General features: G+C 35.9%; 2 protein-coding genes and 1 long non-coding RNA gene across 8 annotated transcripts; 1 reads left to right on the top strand and 2 right to left on the bottom strand.

Moving 5' to 3' along the window:
* Positions 1 to 337: 337 nt before the first annotated feature.
* On the bottom strand, positions 338 to 3380 carry LOC113277969. 6 transcript variants are annotated; one of them, XR_003325249.1, is made up of 9 exons: positions 3162 to 3380; positions 2966 to 3053; positions 2418 to 2530; positions 2094 to 2240; positions 1892 to 1981; positions 1459 to 1808; positions 960 to 1267; positions 750 to 834; positions 338 to 662 (listed from the first exon to the last, which is right to left on the bottom strand). It is a non-coding gene; the product is annotated as an uncharacterized LOC113277969 (long non-coding RNA). The 6 variants fall into 6 exon arrangements; XR_003325250.1 differs by having other exon boundaries at positions 1691 to 1808; XR_003325248.1 differs by having other exon boundaries at positions 960 to 1808; positions 2336 to 2530.
* A 10777-nt stretch (positions 3381 to 14157) lies between these two features.
* LOC113279857 lies at positions 14158 to 15149 on the top strand. Its single transcript, XM_026528509.1, has 2 exons — positions 14158 to 14317; positions 14443 to 15149. The coding sequence occupies exons 1-2, from the start codon at positions 14158 to 14160 to the stop codon at positions 15147 to 15149; spliced, it is 867 nt and encodes a 288-aa protein (XP_026384294.1).
* A 2221-nt stretch (positions 15150 to 17370) lies between these two features.
* On the bottom strand, positions 17371 to 19285 carry LOC113277968 (factor of DNA methylation 3-like). The gene is made up of 6 exons (XM_026526923.1): positions 18996 to 19285; positions 18801 to 18902; positions 18617 to 18715; positions 18293 to 18526; positions 17927 to 18151; positions 17371 to 17769 (listed from the first exon to the last, which is right to left on the bottom strand). The coding sequence occupies exons 1-6, from the start codon at positions 19026 to 19028 to the stop codon at positions 17497 to 17499; spliced, it is 966 nt and encodes a 321-aa protein (XP_026382708.1). The 5' UTR covers positions 19029 to 19285; the 3' UTR covers positions 17371 to 17496.
* Between the last annotated feature and the right edge of the window lie 386 nt (positions 19286 to 19671).

The following is a 19671-nucleotide window of genomic DNA, read 5'->3' as shown; positions in this document are numbered from 1 at the left end:
GGTTTAGCTTCGCAGCTAACACTACACCAAATTTAGCGATTAGCAACGGTGACTGACAGTTCCAAAACGGGGTCGCAACAGTTTTACTCTATTACGAAAGTCGACGTTGCAGTTTTTTGCAACAGATGGGTTGTCGTTACAAAGTTTCATTCACAACAGTTCGGACCTGTTGCAACGTCCAAAGTTCGCAACTGTTTAGAACTGTTGCGAACTGGAAGGACGCAACTGTTTTGCGAACTGAAAGATCGCAACAGATGAAGACAGTTGCGAATATTTTGCAACCTCAAAAAGATTTTTGACGGTTAGAGTTTCCAGTAACAAAATCAAGTCACTCCTGTTTATTACAAATCAAATTAATCCAAAAAGAATAATTCTTTCGTAAAATTAATTCACCATAACATACCATGATGAACTCCATACACACAAAAAGTAAGAAACACATCACTAAGTATAGCCATATCTAGAAACATTTCTCAAGTCCCAATGACATACAAATTCCGTGTGTAGTATCAAAAGAATGACATCCAATAAAATGATGAACATAGAGAAGAACCTTGAATTTTTCCAAAGAGATTCATTAAACTTCCTTCCTAGTCTCTAACATCAAGCATGCGAGACCACCAATTAGTTTCTCATCCCCACTAGCATTCTTTACTTACTGCCTGTAGAAAATAATTAAAGGAAAAACACGTCATTTACATTTCAGTTAGAATAATTGAAGGAAAAACAACAAGTTAACAATAAATTACCACATGTTTGTCCTTCTCTGCCTCCCCTTTAGCTTTTCTTTCGCTCACCTCTTTAGCAAGTTGCATAGAAGAAGCTCATTGTGCCCTGCAAGACAAATTACGCATTATGATGAGGAAACAACACAAGCACGAAAAAAAAAACTACAAGGAAAAACAAACACGACAGAAAAAGAGGAAAAGCTCAAGTTGGAGGACAAGAGGAAGACTTACAGAACCAAATGTATCTAGAGGAAGACTTTAGGTGTCACCGAATGACCGCATTTCCAAACATAGGAACAAGACTCATTAATGTCATCTTCGCTGCCCTCGTAGAATGAACCCAATTGCCCTGCCAACAAGCAAATTCAGCAAGCAGGAAGTCAATACTGATGTAATTATGAATGAAATTCGAAAAAAATGTTAAACTAATCCAGTTGCTTAATTGGTAGCACATAGACCCAGTTCCATAATCTTTGAATCCCATTGTAACCAAGTGCCAAAACGCCACCACCAGAATTTGCATAAAGAAATCGTGCAACCTGGAAAAGAAATTTGAAATATTTTAAACCTGAAACTAAATGAGATGTATTTTCTGCCATAAAAGACAATTAAACTAACATATGTAACTGGTCATGTGATGCTGAAGACGAGAAATTTGGTGGTGAAGATACTGGAGAATGAAATGAAGGTGGAGTTCTAACAAAAAGAACAACGAAAGTCAGTTCTACACCTTTGAACATAATTATTATTTCTTCCCAACAACAATCAAATCTGTAGATCTTGAGATTATTATGACCGAGATAGAGATAAAGATAAAGAATCCGAGATAGAGATTATCCTCGTTAATTAATCGGGCAATCACATCATAAGACAACCCGGAGACATCTATGAGGTGCCCAACCTCTTATTGTATGCGCTGTCTCCATTCAGTTCCATCATTCAGTTTCAGCTGGAGAACTTACCCAACTCTTAGGCGCAAACTTCTAATGTCACTCTTTACAGGAATTTGAGGGGGGGTGACTGAATGGTGGAAGAGAAAAGCGGGAAGCAATCAAAGAGCAGTGTGTTGCATATTTACCACTACAAGAACAAAAAGTGATATATGAGTAAATAACTGATTGCTATAAAAGTTTTCAGACAAAATTTAGGCAGTACACCCTTACTTAATCAGCAAAGGATATAAATGCTAAGATCATCTCACATTGGACCTTACTCCATGTACTTTGATTAAATTTATTCATTCCAGAAAAACCCTACACGAAAACTATATTCAGTAAAAGTGTAAAGAGTTTGAATAATATATTGTTATTTAGGCTAAACAAGTTGGCCAAATCATATTGTTGGCATGTAAGAGTTCTCACAAACCTGGCAACGAGGACCATCAATGATAAAATCCACCTGACTAGGTAATGGTAAATTGTTGATTTTCTCCTTACTGAGTTTTGCATCAAAATCAGCAGCCTTGGGAGTGGAGATACAATCATTTAGGTCCCCACATTTTTCATTATATCCCTGCAGCAAGAATCCCTTACCAAGTGAGAAGGATGCAAACTAAATATATCAAATGGAAAGTAGATCAGAATAAAATAGAAAAGTCAAGCAATTACCTCAGGATCACATTACAACGAGAATCGAAAATATAATTAAACGACAGATCTGGAAAAACACATAAGTAGCTTAAAAGCATACCAATAGTTCTCTTCAGACATGCTCAACAAGTCGATTACGACAAACACAAATGATCCCAAGGTGAAACCATAATCCTGAGTTCAAAATCGCTTTAACCCAAGCTATAAGAAACGCTGCCATAACAATCTGAAAGTCATTTGTATATCTATTTAATAAGAAAAGAAACTCAAACTAACTAAAACATGGTCACAATGAGATTTTCATATATCCAGCACAAGAATGACACAAGATACTAATTTTTACGTTGCAATCAAAATTTATAGTTGAGGCCATCCAGGGAACATACAAAAATGATAATTCATCATTGAAATACATGAGTTTATGATCAAAATGGAACTATTAAAACAAGTTGAAATGACCACAGAAATATGGGGAATCATTAAGATTTGAAATAGAATTAGTATTATGAGATTATACCAAAAGATCTTACATCCTACGGATGATGCTGAGATCATGTTGAAATTTTTTTCAAAAGAGATTAGTTTCTACCTTGAAATCAAAAGGAGAAACATGAAAAAATTAGATTTGAAAACCCTAACTATACTTACTGATGTTGATTCGTGGAATCCATAACGAAGAAACAAATTCAAATTCAAGGTTGTGTTCTTTACAGAAGACCTAGAACCCCATCTTTTCCTGTAATAAAATCAAATTGAATTTTAATTTCAAAACCTTAATCTTATCTTGACCTATTTATTGAAATTTCATTTATACAATTCATATATATCAAATAATGAAACAAACCCTATGGTATTAACCCTAGTTCCAACATGTTTTTCTATCTTCTTCTTCATCGACGATGACCATTAGGTTTTGGGTTTGGGGGCTCTTCAGACAGATAGAGATCTCTAGGGTTTCGAAAAAAAAGAGAGAAAAGTATTTGGGGGTTTATGATGTTGATAACGATGTTGCTGGTAGTAGAAATGGGGAAGAGAACGAGAGAGGAGCAGAGATTTACAAATGAGAACGAGAGAAGAAGATAAGAGAAAAGAGGTTTCTCGATTATAATAAAGACCGAGTCAGTTTTTAAGCTGACTCCGAGTATCTCAATGGGCCGAAATCAAGTCAGCTTGAAAGTGTGGGCAGCACACACACGAGACGCACGCGTACAACTGAATTCTGTTGCGAATCTCAACAAAGGAAAACAGTTGCGATTCGTAACTGTTTCAAACTGTTGCGAAATTTTTGCAACTGAAATTTCGTAACAGCTAGTAAGCTGTTGTGAATCTGAGTTTCACCAAATTTGGTGTAGTGTAATGGGTGGCCAACAAAACTTTTCGGATCCTCGTGGTTATGGTGGCCAAACCACACCACACATTCCCATTCCTTTTCTCTTAAATTGAATACAAGATTAGCCATTATCCTTCCTTGTTTGAGTATTTTATACCCTATTAGTCTTCTTTGGATATACATAACCCTTTCTCGTGTGGCTATTCTTCTCCTTGTACGACCCATTTCTCTCGCAAACCATCTCGAACCGAAAATATGAACCTTGAGTATTCCTCACTAGCTGACACATGTTCTTATTAGCCGTCTTTTTAGCCCAATCAATTGCTTCCTGTTTAGATGTTATTCCCTATATAAGGACAACCACGGGCGATTATAAGGTTCATTATAAGCAATCCCTAAGTAAAGTTCATTATACTGGGTGAAAAGTATTCTTTGGTAACATAACGGAGGAACTTTACAGTATTACGACGTATCCCGACCAAGCGGTCTTGCATTTGTTGGATCAATATGTCACAATATAAGGAACAAATGAAAATAAAATTAAATTAGTTCCAAAAAAAAACAAAAAATATTATGTCGGACCATAGTTCCGGCATGCTCGACCACATTTCTGGCATGTTTGAACTGAACCAAAACTGAAGACCAAATTTGAAACGCTTCCAGCATACTAATTTCATGGGAAATCAACGCCGGAAACTTTTGTGCTGGCATGCTCATTACCTAAGATTAAACGTTGATACTCAGTACCGGCGTAATCGATAATTAATCAACCATGCCAGTATTTAACATTCGAAGTCACTAATTCCTGTATGTTTTTTTTTTTTGAGGTACCGGCATAGTAACGTTAGAACTGAACCATGCCGTGACATATTCCGTAGAATATTTTGTGGTAGGTAAAAAGTAACTTTTGTACCGGCATGGTGTTTTTGGTTGAATACAATGCCGGAAAGCATTTCAAAATAGGGGATATTATTGGCTGGCATGGCTGTAATATGAATACAGTGTCATTGTGCATACCGGCACAGAGTTTTTCAACTATAAAAATGGCGAAACCAAAGAGAAATGAGTTAAATTTCAACACATTGGCACATTTACCTGAGTATTGGGAGTGATTGTATGTGAAAAAGGGGGAGGAAACTTGCTCTGAGGATCGGTCGAAATTCGAGTCAACTCGCTTTTTAAAAATCGGTGAAAATTTTCTGATCTTTTCTTGATTATTTTAAATCTAATGTCCTAAAAATTGTTCTATTTTTTCACAACTGGTCATGATTATAACATAGTAGCTGCTATCTGGTTTTTCTTTTTTTCTTATAGTTATTACGTGTTTTTTTGATTCAAGTTTATGTACTTTTCACTTTTCTCCAATTTTATCAATCAACAGACATGAACAACTAATCTGTTTGTTTTATAGTACTTTTGTTGATCTCAGTAGTGTACCAGTTGTGGTCTTCAAGGGAGCAGTGGTGCGTTTTTCGTCTTGATTCACGATTACTCATTAAGAACATTAGAGTTTTTCATATCAAAGATATGAACATGTTCAACTCCATTAAGGGCCAAAAATCACTTCTTAAAGTGGTATTCTCAACTATGATTCTTCATTAGATGATCCATGAAACAGTATGTTTCACTATCATCGGTTTTAGTAATCAATCTTCTGGGTTAATCAAGATTCAATCTCAAGACATTATGTTGTTCAACGTCCAAGGATCCAAGGGTATTTCTGGAAAAGGGTATTTCTAAAAGGCGCAATTCTGGGAAGTTCAAAAATTTGAATATCACTATCCTAAAATAAAGCCTATTCTACATGCAGATTTCTGTTTACAGCTGTACAAAAGAAATATAACAAATTATGGTTATCTTGGAAAAATCTTTTCTAATTCGGGAAATAGTCAACTAAACCCTAATTGTAAACTCTCTTATAAATACTATCAAGAGAATAAGCTTATACATATTCAAAGGAAGCCTCATCAGAAAAGAAACACAGTTTATCTTTTTGAAATCAAAAATGTCGCAAAGTTCAAGGATTCAAATGGAAGCTCTAACAAAGAGTTTCTAAGATTTGGGAAGGGCTCAAGCAAGTTGAGCTAGTGGTGGTTTAATCAATGATGCAGAAATAGAGGATGCAGCTAATAACTGGCGTCACAGCTTAATTGGGAAGATAATCTCTAAAGATGATATCGACTATAAATAGGTGCAACGAGATGTAAACATCATTTGGAGAAGACAAATAAAGGTTAATATCCACATTATGGGTAGAAACCTATATGTTTTTAAATTCAAAGCTTCTGAGGATCAGGCCGATGTACTAGCAAAAGTACCATGGATAATCCATGAACACCTGGTGGTGCTAAAATCTTATGATAATGCCATTCCGTTAGAAAATTATGAATTTAATCACCAAGTTTTTCAGTTATATTTAAAGGTCTTTCCTTGGAGCATGTTTACGATGGAATTTTGGACAAGCTATGTGCAGACATCGGGAGGAAAGTTGTTGAAAAAGGGACAAGAGGATTTAAAGTAAGAGGAAGGGTTGTGACTGCAAAAGTACAAGTGGACATCAGACAACCATTGAAGAGATGAAATTGGCTCCTTAATGCAGCTAAGCAGAAATTTTGGGTTAGATATCATTTTGAAAAGCAACCAAGGAAGATATGCATTGAATGTTTCGTGATTGAACATGACGATGATATGTGTGAAGAACGAGCATGAAATATTTTCATTTTTGGTATGACTGATTCAGCCTTTGCGGAATATTATGCAAAGCATGCACACATGATGGAAGAGATGCAGAATAGTTTTGAAGGCACCGCAAAACATAATGGGCCGGATAATATGGAGCATAATGGACTTGAAGAACCTGAGAGGATGAGTCCGACCCAAGAAAAAATAAAAGGAGTATAGATTCTGGAATCGGGGATAACTATGTCCTCCTAGAATCGAACTCTCAGAACCCTAATGCTATTGAAATCTCTAAATTGCTTGTAACTGGTAGAGGTGGTCATCGAGGGAGTGGGAATAATGGTCATGGAGGTTATGATTTGAACATGGAAGATGTAGAGAATGGAGCCAGTGAATCAAGCATTAGGGCGCACCATGTTCCTGCTATTGAGTCAAGCACGAGTACCGCAAATCAGGTATTTCTTCCTACTAAATATCTTTTTCCAATTATTGCTGATTTTGGGGTTTTAAATTGGTTCAATTTATATCTAGCCAATAGATTTAATTTGGATAGGAATTTTTTTATGGAGTTGTTGTTTTGTCTTCGTGTGATTTGAGAAGTTCTGATTGTTCTTGTGGTGTTTATTTTGAATGCTCTATTGACTGTCTTTTTTTGCCTAAGATCCTTGGAGCTAACGACTTGATCATTTGTGAGAGTAATTGGTACTGTGTGATTAAAATGAAGATTTTGTCTTGGAATGTCCAAGGGTTTGGAAACAATCATACTAGGTATCATCTAAGAGACTTAGTAAGATCCAATGACCCTGACATTATATTTTTAGCTGAGACCAAAAATAAGGATAATAAGATGAAGAGATACACTAAACAACTAAACTATCCCTATTATTGTTATGTAAATCCTATTGGTCTTTCCGGATGGTTGTTTTTGTTATGGAAAGATGGTATTATTCTTGATATTGTTGAGTATAATCAAAACTTCATTGTATGCTCTATGAATTTTGATAATAGGAGTGGTAAGACATTGCTAGTATATATGTATGGTGCCATAGATGAGCAAGGAATTGCTAGGCAATGGGACTTTTTAACTAGACTATACGGTAGGTTTAAATGCACTTGGGTAGTCATAGGGGACATGAATTTTATAACTAGCAATAAGGAAAAATTAGGAGGTAATGTGGTCTCCCAAAACCAACTGAATGTGGTCAATTATCATCTTGATTTTCTAGATCTAGCTAGTATTAGGTGCATGGGAAATCCTTATACTTGATCAAATAGGAGATATAGTGCCAATTTGATTTTAGAAAGGCTTGATAGAGGGCTAGGAAATCAAGAGTGGTTTAATATTTTTCCCAATTGCATTATGTATTATTTACTTGCTATAGGGAGTGATCATTTCCCTATTTTGTTAGTTAGTACTAAGGATGATAATCCTACTAAGAAACCTCTTAGGTTTAACAGATGTTGGCTCATGCACAATACTTGTAGGGATATTATTAAAGATAACTGGAAGACCACAGAAAAAGGCTCTCATGCTTACTTGTATTCTAAGTCTTTGAGAAATGTTAAGTATGTTCTTAGAGAGTGGAACATTAATACTTTTGGGAACATCCAATCGAACATTTCTTATTTTCAGAACCAGTTGGAGTATTTGAATAGTAATGTTACTAATCAGGTTAACTTAAATGAGATTAGAGAAACTGAGGCTAGTCTAAATCATTGGTATGATGTTCAGCAGGATTACTTTATACAAAGAGCAAAGGAAAATGTTCTGAAGTTTGATGATAGAAACACCAGATATTTTTATGACAAGTTTAATTTTAGAAAGAAGAGGACTCAAATTTATACTCTTCAAAATAAAATGGGCATTTGGTTGACTGATAGGAACAGTATAGCTGATGAGTCGAGAAGTCATTTCTCTCATATTAGTAGTACTTCCAACCCTCCTAGGCCTGACTGTTTTCTTCAAAGAATTAGTCCTTGTATTTCGGATGAGGATAATGAGTTTTTAAGTAAATGTCCCACTCATGAGGAAATTAAGGAAGTAATTTTTCAGATGCAGCCTTGGACTTCCTCAGGTCCAGATGGGTATCCTACAGGTTGTTACCAACATATGTGGGATGTTGTTGGTGAAGATACTATTAACATGGTTCAGGCCTTTTTCCATTCTAAACACTTTTTGAAGCAGATGAATCATAATTTTATCTCTTTAATTCCTAAATCTAATTGCCCAAAACTTGCTTCTGATTTTAGGCCAATTAGTTTAAATAATGTGTCTTATAAGATTATCTCCAAACTTTTAGCTTCCAGGCTTAAAAAAGTTATGGATAAATTCATAAGCCCATATCAGGCTGCTTTTCTATCTTCTAGACAGATTACTGGTAATATTGTGCTTGCTCATGAATTGGTCAATTGATGCAGGGCATACTACAATTCCAGAAGATTCCGCTTAGAGGTTTGGCTTCCATGGTTTCCTAGTTTCAGTCTTTCTTATTTTTAGGATTCTTTTAGATTTCCTTTTAGTTTTCTGTTTCCTAGTTTAGTTATTCTTCAAGCCTATATAAAGGCTAGATTAAGTCTTGTAAGAGCTATCTATTACTCAATCAAATTATTAAACACAAAACTTATCTTTCTCTTCTTGCTTTAATTCTCTTCTCTTCTTGCTTATAGCAATCTAGTATTGCTTTCTTTTACCTTGTTCCACATTAGTTGGTATCACCCGCTTAGTTTTAGGTTTTTCATCCTATCACTTGATCCTTTACTTCGCTTCCGCAACACCTTTTCATTCCTTTCAAGTACACAAAAATATATATATATATATATATATATATATATATATATATATATATATATATATATATGACTGCTCAACCAGTTACTCTAGCAGCAATCGAAGCTCTCATCAAATCTCATATCGAGATTTTGGCAAAAAACATTACTGAAACTCTTGAGAAGTCCATGGAGGAAAAATTAGGGTTAAGAGATAACAAGCTTGAAGCAATGCAGAATCAGCTTTTCAAGGTTGCAAAACACATAAATATAGATTTGGATATGCCTGAGCTTGTAGAATTAGAAGACAAAACTAAAAACGATACACTTCAGTTTTTACAGAATGATGAAGTACCTAAAGATGTATTGCGTACTTTAAACATTAAGAAACCGTATGAAGGGTTCATAGGTCATTCAAAGAAGAAGCTAGTTTCTCCTACACTCGACAGTGATGATGAAGATGAACGTGAGAACGATCTAGAGAAGAATTGGATTGAAGAACGACGTTTAAAAACTGGTCACAACCTTTACAGTTCTTTACCCGAATATAAGCTAAAAGCTGATATTCCCAACTTCTCTGGAAATTTTCGTATTGAAGAACTAACTGATTGGTTCTTTGAGGTAGAAGCTTTTTTTGAATTTATGGAAGTCCTTGAAGATTCTAAGGTCAAACTTGTGACTTACAAGCTCAAAGGAGGAGCTGCAGCCTGGTGGGATAAGATCTGTGATGATCGTAGAAACGCTAACAAACCGAAAATACGTACTTGGACACGTATTAAAACTTTGATCAGGGATAAGTTCTTACCTAGAGACTTTATGCAGCAACTTTTCATCAAATTGCAGAACATTCAGCAGGGGGCACGCACTGTTGAAGAGTATGTGTCCGATTTTTATAATTTGGTGGCACGAAATCAACTCAAAGAATCTGAAGAACAGTTAGTTGTAAGATTCATTGAGGGGATGAATAGATTAATACAAAATGGTATGACTCATTCAGTTTTTACTATGGTCGAAGCGGTGCAGCAAGTTATTAAGATAGAAAATCGCCTTCTTCGTTCTTCTAGGACTTATCCATCCAGAAAAGGACATTATCAAAATAATTCCAGGGGTACCAATTCATCTCAAAACTTTTCTCCAGATACTGTTTTGACTATTCCCAGGCCTCCTTATGATGATGTTATCCATTCACATCGACAACCTATCCATATTGTGCCTTATACTCCACCTCTGGATACACCTATCTGAGCCAATCCAGTTGATCTTCATCCGGGTCAGCAGTCTCACTCTCTGCAACCAACTCCTCCTACTACAGGGAATCGGTTTCATAACAGGAAACAACAATTTCCACCGCAACAGAGAACTACTAATACTTATGCAAAATTTCGTGGAGATAAGTGCAATAAATGCCAGCAATCGGGGCACACGTCTAGTGATTTTCGGAAATTCAATGCTTTGATTGGTGAACCTCAGTTCATTAATGAAGTCACTGGTGCGCTTAATGAGTTCGAAGATGAAGCCTCACCTGGTGATGACGATGAGTTTGTTGGGATGATTCGTCCATTATTTCTTACTCAACAATGCAAGTCTCAGAGACACAGTATCTTTAACTCCAGATGTTATATTGGGGGTAAAATCTGCAAGATGATAATTGATAGTGGCAGTGTGGATAATTATATTGCTGATCACGTAGTTAAGAAGCTTGAACTACCAGTAACTTCTCATCCAGAACCTTACACTGTAGGATGGGTTAATGCCTCTAGCACACAGAAGATTACTCTTCAGTGTTATGTGTCATTCTCTTTTGAGGGTTATGAAGACACAGTTCTATGTGATGTCATTAATATGACGGCAACCCATCTTCTTCTTGGCAGACCTTGGCAATACGATCTTCACGCGGTTCACAATGGATTCGAGAATACTTACACTTTTGTTCATAATGGGAAAACCAAGGTTCTTAGTCCATCCAATTCCACTTCAAACTCTTGTGCGCAGACTGATGCTGTCGTAGCCACTGTTATTCGTTCTTTGCACCCACAACATTCTTTACATTCCCATGAAGATTCTAAGCCTATGATTGAGTTGCCTGCAAAGGTGAAGCCCTTATTATTTCAATATAATGTTTTATTTCCAGATGAACTACCAACTGCATTACCTCCTTTACGGAATATTCAACACTGCATCGATTTTATTCCTGGAGCCTCTTTACCAAACCAAGCACACTATCGCTTGAGTCCTGCTGAGCATGAGATATTACAGGGACAGGTAAATGATTTGCTTACAAAGGGTTTGATACGACCTAGCAACAGTCCTTGTGCCAGTCCTGCCTTCTTGGTTAGTAAAAAAACAATGGATGGAGGATGTGTATCGATTGCAGAGCATTAAATCGCATCACCATTCCTTATAGATTTCCGATCCCGCGTATTGATGATATGATTGATTTACTGTCGGGCTCTATTATTTTTACTAAGTTGGATTTACGCAGTGGTTACCACCAAATACGCATTCGAGGTGGAGATGAGTGGAAAACAGCATTCAAGACACGTGAAGGTTTATATGAATGGCTGGTCATGCCATTTGGGTTATCTAATGCACCTAGTACTTTTATGCGACTTATGAATCAGGTTCTCCAACCCTTTCTCAGTAAATTTGTTATTGTCTATTTTGATGACATACTAATTTTTAGTCGCAGTGAGCCAGAACACCTCCAACATCTTTCACAAGTGTTTCAAGTTCTTGCTGACAACTCTTTATATGTTAATTTGAAGAAGTGTACCTTCATGGCTTCTTCAGTAACATTTTTGGGATATGTGATTTCTACTGATGGTATTCATGTCGATCCTTCTAAAGTTCAAGCAATTGAAGATTGGCCAGTTCCTACTTCTATTCGTGATGTTCGTAGTTTTCATGGTTTGGCTTCTTTCTATCGAAGATTTGTGAAGAACTTTAGCTCTATTTCTGCACCTTTGACTGACTGTCTCAAGAAGGAGAAGTTTGAGTGGACGGAAGCAATGGATAAAAGCTTTATTCTTCTTAAAGAAAAGCTTTGTACGGCACCAATTCTTGCACTTCCGAATTTCAACAAGCCTTTTGAAATAGATTGTGATGCATCTGTTGTTGGTATTGGTGCAGTATTATCACAGGAGGGTCATCCAATTGCATATTACAGTGAGAAGAATTCAGATGCACAAAAGAAATGGTCTACATATGAATTAGAGTTATTGGCTCTTGTTCAATCTCTTAAGCAGTGGCATACTTATCTTATACATAGGGAATTTGTTGTCAACACTGACAACCATGCTTTGAAGTTTTTGAATACTTCTGCTAAAGTTAACAGAATGCATGATCGATGGCTTTCCACACTCAACAAATACACTTTCTCCGTGAGACATAAAAGTGGCAAATTGAATCAAGTTGTGATGCCTTAAGTAGAAGAAGTCATCTATTAACACAATTCGTAATGAGAGTTATGCATTTGACTATATCAAAGACATTTATCCAGAAGATGAAGATTTTGGCAAACTATGGGATCAATGCAGTTCTCAAACTCATGGGGTTGATGATTTTTTATACAAGAAGGTTTTCTTTTTAAAGGGAATCGATTATGTATTCCTCAAGGGTCTTTACGTTTACATCTTATGCGAGAATTACATGGCAGTGGTCTTGGTGGTCATTTTGGGAGAGATAAAACCATTGCCCTGATTGAAGAAAGATATTTCTGGCCATCTTTGAAACGTGATGTACAAAATTTCGTACAAAAATGCATGGTCTGTCAGAGAGCAAAGGGTACAATTCAAAATACCGGGTTGTATACTCCTTTACCAGTTCCTGATGCACCTTGGGTTGATATAAGTATGGATTTTATACTTGGTTTACCTCGTACTGCTAGAGGTAATGATTCTGTTATAGTCGTAGTTGATCGTTACTCTAAAATGGCTCACTTCGTAGCTTGTAAGAAATCAACTGACGCTTCTAATGTTGCTTCTTTGTTCTTTAAAGAAGTAGTAAGATTGCATAGGGTTCCAAAGTCTATCACTTCTGACAGAGATACAAATTTTTGAGTTATTTCTGGAAAAGTTTATGGATGCGCTTAGGCACAGTTTTACAATTCAGCACAACTTCACATCCGCAAACTGATGGACAGACTGAGGTTGTTAATAGATCACTTGGGAATTTGATTAGAGCTAAGTGCCTGGATAATAGTAAGCAGTGGAATGTGTTATTGCCACATATGGAATTCGCTTTCAACACTTCTGTGAATCGTTCTACTGGGAAAACTCCATTTGAGATTGTGTACTCTAAAGTACCTAATCATACTCTTGATTTGGTAGCCTTACCCACCACACAGAGTACAAGCACTACAGCCGACTCTTTTGTAGACAAAGCAACTGAATTACATAATGAAGTAAAATCTAAACTGGAGAAGTCCAATTATAAATATAAAGAGGATGCTGATAAACACAAGAAGTTTAAAACCTTCAAGGAAGGGGATCTCGTGATGATACATCTAAGAAAAGAGAGATTTCCAGTGGGTACTTATAAAGATGAAGAAATATGGTCCTTTCAAGGTTTTAAAGAAGATCAATGATAATGCTTATGTGATTGATCTACCAAATGATTGGAATATCTCCAACACATTTAATGTTCAAGAGATTTTTACGTTTCATGGTGACAATGAACTTCTGGTTTGTTTGGACAACTCGAGGACGAGCTTTACTCTAGAAGGGGGGACTGATGCAGGGCATACTACAATTCCAGAAGATTCCTCTTAGAGGTTTGGCTTCCATGGTTTCCTAGTTTCAGTCTTTCTTATTTTTAGAATTCTTTTAGATTTCCTTTTAGTTTTCTGTTTCCTAGTTTAGTTATTCTTCAAGCCTATATAAAGGCTAGATTAAGTCTTGTAAGAGCTATCTATTACTCAATCAAATTATTAAACACAAAACTTATCTTTCTCTTCTTGCTTGAATTCTCTTCTCTTCTTGCTTATAGCAATCTAGTATTGCTTTCTTTTACCTTGTTCCACATTATCAATAGTATGAGAAAGTGTAGGGCTACTAAAAAAGGTTTAATGGCTATAAAACTTGATATGTCAAAATCCTTTGACAGAATAGAGTGGAACTTTTTGGATGTTGTTCTTAAAAAGCTAGGTTTTCATAAGGATTGGTGTAGGATGATATATGAGTGTGTCTCCACAGTTTCTGCCTCGGTTTTGCTGAATAGTGCACCAGGTGAGTTGTTCTATCCCACAAGGGGTCTTGGATAGGGAGACCCCTTGTCTGCTTACTTGTTTATTATATGTATGGAAACCTTTTCTAGATTACTGATTGATGTTGAGAGCAATAATTTGTTACAGGGTATCAAAATGACAAGGGATGGTCCAGCAATAAGTCATCATTTTTTGCTGATGACTGTGTCATTTTCACTAAAGCTAATAATCCTAATGCTAGGCAATTAGAGAGTATTATCAAAGATTTTAGCATTTACTCAGGTCAGTCTATAAATTTTGATAAATCAGGTTTTGCTTTTAACCCTAAACTTGATAATTCAATTAAGGTTAGCATTTCTGATTTACTTAATATTAAAAAACTTGCTCTTAGTGACAAGTATTTAGGGGTTCCATTACTTATACAGAAAAACAAAACTGAAACTTTTAGCCACTTGGAGGATGAATTTCATAGAAGGTTAGCTGTTTGGAAAGGCAAGTATGTTAATCAGCCAGGGAGAACTGTTATGACACAGTCAGTCTTAGGCTCTCTAGCCTCTCACCATTTAGTTGTCTTCCCTATGCCTAAAAAATTAACAGATAGGCTAGATGGTATTCAGATGAATTTCTGGTGGAATAAAAGTAAGGAAAAAAGAGGGATATACTTAAAAAAGTTTGATGATGTAACAAAACCAAAAGTGTTAGGTGGTTTAGGTCTTAAGAAAACTGCTGATATAAATGTTGCTTTGCTTGTTAGACTTGCTTGGAGGATGCTTCATGAACCTGATGCTCATTGGGTTAAAATTTTAGAGAATAAGTATTTCATAATTCCAATCCTCTGCATTGTGTCCATGTAAGTGGCTCTTATATCTGGAAAGGAATCTTTATGGGCTTTCAGGTTATAAGAGATCATTGTTGTTGGGAAATAGGAGATGGAAAAAATGTGTCTATATGGGATGAAAAATGGTGCCTGACTTGAATCAAAAGGTCAGTAATAGGTCTGGATCAAACAACATGGAAACTGTGGACCAATTAATGTTGAAGGCTCAGAAAGCTTGGAACATAGATTTGCTTAATATTTTGTTTGATGCTGATACTGTAGAAAAAATCAAAAAGATTAGAATTCCAATGTCAGGGACAGACAAGCTAAGATGGATTCTAACTAAAAATGGTCTTTTCTCTGTAAAATCTGCTTACAGAGTGATTAATGATGCAGGTAATGATGTTGTGTATTGTGCTGAACAATTAAACTTTCCTTGGTTGAAATTTTGGAAAGCTAAATTGCCACCTAAAATCTTACATTTTCTGTGGAAATGTGTGCGTAACGGTTTGCATGTTAATGAAAGAATATCTAAGAATGCGTATAACATTGATGATCTTTTCCCTTTATGTAAATCTTTGCCTGAATCTGTTGATTACTTACTCTTAAATTGTCCTGTTTCAAGAGAAATATGGGTGGCAATAGAAAGTAATTTTGTAGGTTTGATTGGAGATAGCTAGCTGGTTTACTAGTAATACTGATATGAATCAGACAATTATTTTTACAGGTATAACCTTATGGAACATCTGGAAAGCCAGATGTACAACTGTTTTTGAAAACACTGACTTGCAGGTTGTGAGAATAGTGGGACAGATTCAAAAGGAAAAGATTGAATGGAATGATCACTTAAACAAACAATGGTTCAAAATGCTAATCTGACAGTTTCTAGAATAGAAACTAGATGGGAAATTCCAAAAACAGGATTCAAAAAGATCAATTTGATGCTTCTTTCCTAAAAGATGATAAATCTATGAGCATAGGACTAATTATGGTTGATGATGCAGGTAATTTTGCATGAGCATGGAGCAAGAAGGGAGTAGCTGCAGATGAGGAACAAGTTGAAGCATTGGCGGCATATGAAGCTATAAAATGTGCAAGAATCGCCAATGTCCAGCACTTGCACTTAGACGGTGATTCTATTAATGTAGTGAAGGCAATAAAAGGTGCTATAAGCACTGTAGGATGGACAAATAATGCCATCATTTTAGACTGTTCAAATTTGCTTAAAACTTTTTCAAGTTGGGAGTGCACTTATGTACTAAGAGATACTAATTCAGTGGCAGATACTCTTGCAAAAGATGGTAGAGTTAGTAGAAATGATATATCTTGGGGAAATGAGTTGCCTGTATGGTTAAGGGATCTCGTAAATGAGAAACTTTGTACTCAAATTCTAAGTTAAAGCAATAAATTTTTCTTTTCCTATTAAAAAAAATGAGTGATTATATATTGAACTTGTTTATTTTCTTGGGTTGGTTCTTCAAGAAACTCTCCATGCTCATAAAAATCATGATCCAAGAGTGTTGGTTCCACAAATAATTGTAATTGTGAAACATTATTTGCCGAAGATTCAAGATATACTCCTTGTTGTAGTTGAGCTAAAGATTCAGCACAATTCTCTCTTCATTATCATCCACCATTTTCACCCAAAACCTTTTTCTCAAAATTTTCCCTCCTTCTACTCTCACCTCACCCAAATTATAATACACTAATCATTTAACAAATACTCTTATGAATTTCCTAATTATAATTAACCACTAAAACTGATTAGCGAGGGTAAATTAGAAATTAGTTAAAATACATAGATAAAGGGTGATCCTTATTTGATATTTAAATCTCATTTTTGTCATTTTCCTCTATCCCCAATTAGTTTAACTATTCCCAATTGCGCACTAAAGGCCTAATAAATTGTGTTTTGCAATCAGGTAGCTACAATAGTAATGACACATTAGTGATATACTCCCTCCGTCCCTATTATATAGACGTTTTTAGCAAAATCTCTTAGATTAAGAAATTATCTTGATTTCTTAAATATGCATCTACTTTCCTGTTTTAACCTTTGTCTCGTTCCTAATACAATTATCAATGCACAATAAATAAGGGCATATATAAGAAAAACTCATCTTGGAATTGTTATTCCGCTTATCTAGTTGGACTATAAAAATTGAAAACTCCACCTATATCTTGGGGACGGAGGGAGTATATCAAATGTGATTGAAATCAGTCGAATCAGCTATAACAATCTAGAGAGAAAAAACCCATAATATCAAACCCCAATACCTCAATACGAAACAAAAACTAGCAAACTGAGAGACTCAATGTACCCGAAAAAAGAAGGAGAACAGAGAGGCAAAAGAGTGTTATTGTAATCGGGAGACTTTATGCGCCTAGGCTTTTCTTTCCGCATTTCTCAAATTTCCTTCAGTAGTAGTACTGTTATTAGGATGATTCTTTCTCAAGTGATAAGCAAGTGCCGCAACTCCTTCCTTTGCAGTAGCTCTCCTGTTCTCGTTAAAGTTCCAAAGTTCTTGAACTGGATACCGACCACTTGGGTTGTACGCATTGAGCTCCATAAGTGCATTAGCAACTGCCAAATATGCTTCCCCCCCACGTTCATTCTTCAAACCCTTCAAAAGTTTATCCTCCTCGTCGATCGACTCCTGCAGCCAACAAATATAAGTGTAAATGATTCTCAAGCTATAATCGCGGCGCACTAACACTGATCCTAAGAGTCAACTTGGAAGTTGGTGGCATATCAGAAACGAAAAACAAAAAGAGAAAAATTGAGAAGCTAGTGGCAAGAGAGAATGAGTTTACCTGATGTTTGCCATCAACAAGGGTAACTTTAAATGGATGCCAAAGGGGGTCTCTGAGCTTTTCCTCCCAAAAGCTGCAACGTAGGACAGACCCATCGGAAACTTGATCCATTGAAGATGAGCCACAAATAATGTCTTTTAATGCATCACGAAACGATTTAGAATCTAACTCTCCCATTCTCTTAATCCCAATGAAACTCCGAGAATTTAAACTTTCTCCAATTTCCTGCAATTCAGAGGGCATATATACAATCAAAAACTTAGTGTGCTATATTTCGACACCAATGAGTAGTACCCTGAACAATCAAGATCACTATAATCTGGATCTTTAGACTCTCGGTATCGCAAAAACAAAAAAAAAAGGTACCTGAATTAGTTCTTTACGAGCTTCTTGTAACTCATCATTGAGCTGACGTTCTTTGACAATTAAAATTTGGTTAAGATCTTCCAAACTCTCAATACATCCTGTTTTCTCATCCAACGAGTTCTTTAATTCATCTATTTTTTCTTTCAATATCTCTAGTTCAATTTCTAATTCAGCTTTATTTTCAACCTGTTTCTCCAATTCACTAACCCTTCTTTGAAGCTTATCTACCTCACCCTGAGAGGGAGAGCGTAAAAAAAAGACTAGAGTGAGCAGGATTATGTCTTGTAAAGGGTTTATCAATTTTAAATATGGGTTCTTAAATACCTTTTGTTCTTCAACCAGCTCTGGAGGAGCGGCATTTTGGAACTTCCCATCATCTGATAAAGTTGAAGCTTGTCCTCCGGTGCCATTTGCCTTAGCAAGCTTCAATTCAAGGATGAAGAATCAATATAAATATGACAAGACATTGATACAAACAATCTAAGAGCACTAATGGTAATAAGATTACCTGAATCCATTTTAGAAGACCAAGCTCATCGAAGGCTAAGCCACATAGCTCATTCCCTTCTGTCAAAACGTTATCCGGCACTACCACCCTAGATCTATAATTCTGTAAAAAGCGAGTATAATGAAATGAAAATCTTAAAAACAAAATGAAACATTTTGAGTTGAACATGCATGATGCTGGTGGTTTAAGTCATACCTCTATCCTTGGGCGCTTGTTTGAATCCATCATCGTTTCTTGTTGTTCATCGACATCATAAACCTTTTGTATCCCCTGTTTTTGCGAAACAGAGAGGTAATTTCAACAGTAAATTAGGTAGACCTTACTTAACAATAGTTTCACGTTCACCTTTGTTTGAATCTGTTTTTCCTTTTCTTCAAACACTTAAAACTGAAATGAAATTTTTGAAAATTGGAGAAGTTTGAACAAATTTCTATAGAGAAAAAAAGCGAAAGCAATTCCTTTTTTCGAAACAATGAATGCAACAATTTCCAGAGTGACAGTGTGGTGCAACAAAGTCAAAGGGTAACCATTACTACGAGGGAACTGAACCATTTTTACAGTGGCTAATAGCTATGAGCCACATGTCAATCACTAATACGCAACCAATGCCAGACGGTTTTGAACCCTCCAACCCGGGAGCGTTTAAAGCGTTTGCGCTCGTACAATTCGCATTATACAACAACAAACACCCTTATACAACGAAGGTACATTAATTATATACCCCCTGTTTCGAGAGCTATAGACTTGTAATTTATTAATAAATAATAGACTAACATGACGATAATGCGCGAAGAAATCTAAATAGCGTAAATAAAGACATAGAATGTATGTGGGGAAAGTAAATGAATCGCTGATTTACATGGTTCAGCTC

This window comes from Papaver somniferum, chromosome 5, assembly GCF_003573695.1.
Source record: "Papaver somniferum cultivar HN1 chromosome 5, ASM357369v1, whole genome shotgun sequence".
In the NCBI taxonomy this organism is placed as follows: domain Eukaryota; kingdom Viridiplantae; phylum Streptophyta; class Magnoliopsida; order Ranunculales; family Papaveraceae; genus Papaver; species Papaver somniferum.
The sequence above is the reverse complement of the archived record's forward strand: the minus strand, read 5'-3'. Positions and strand labels throughout refer to the sequence as shown.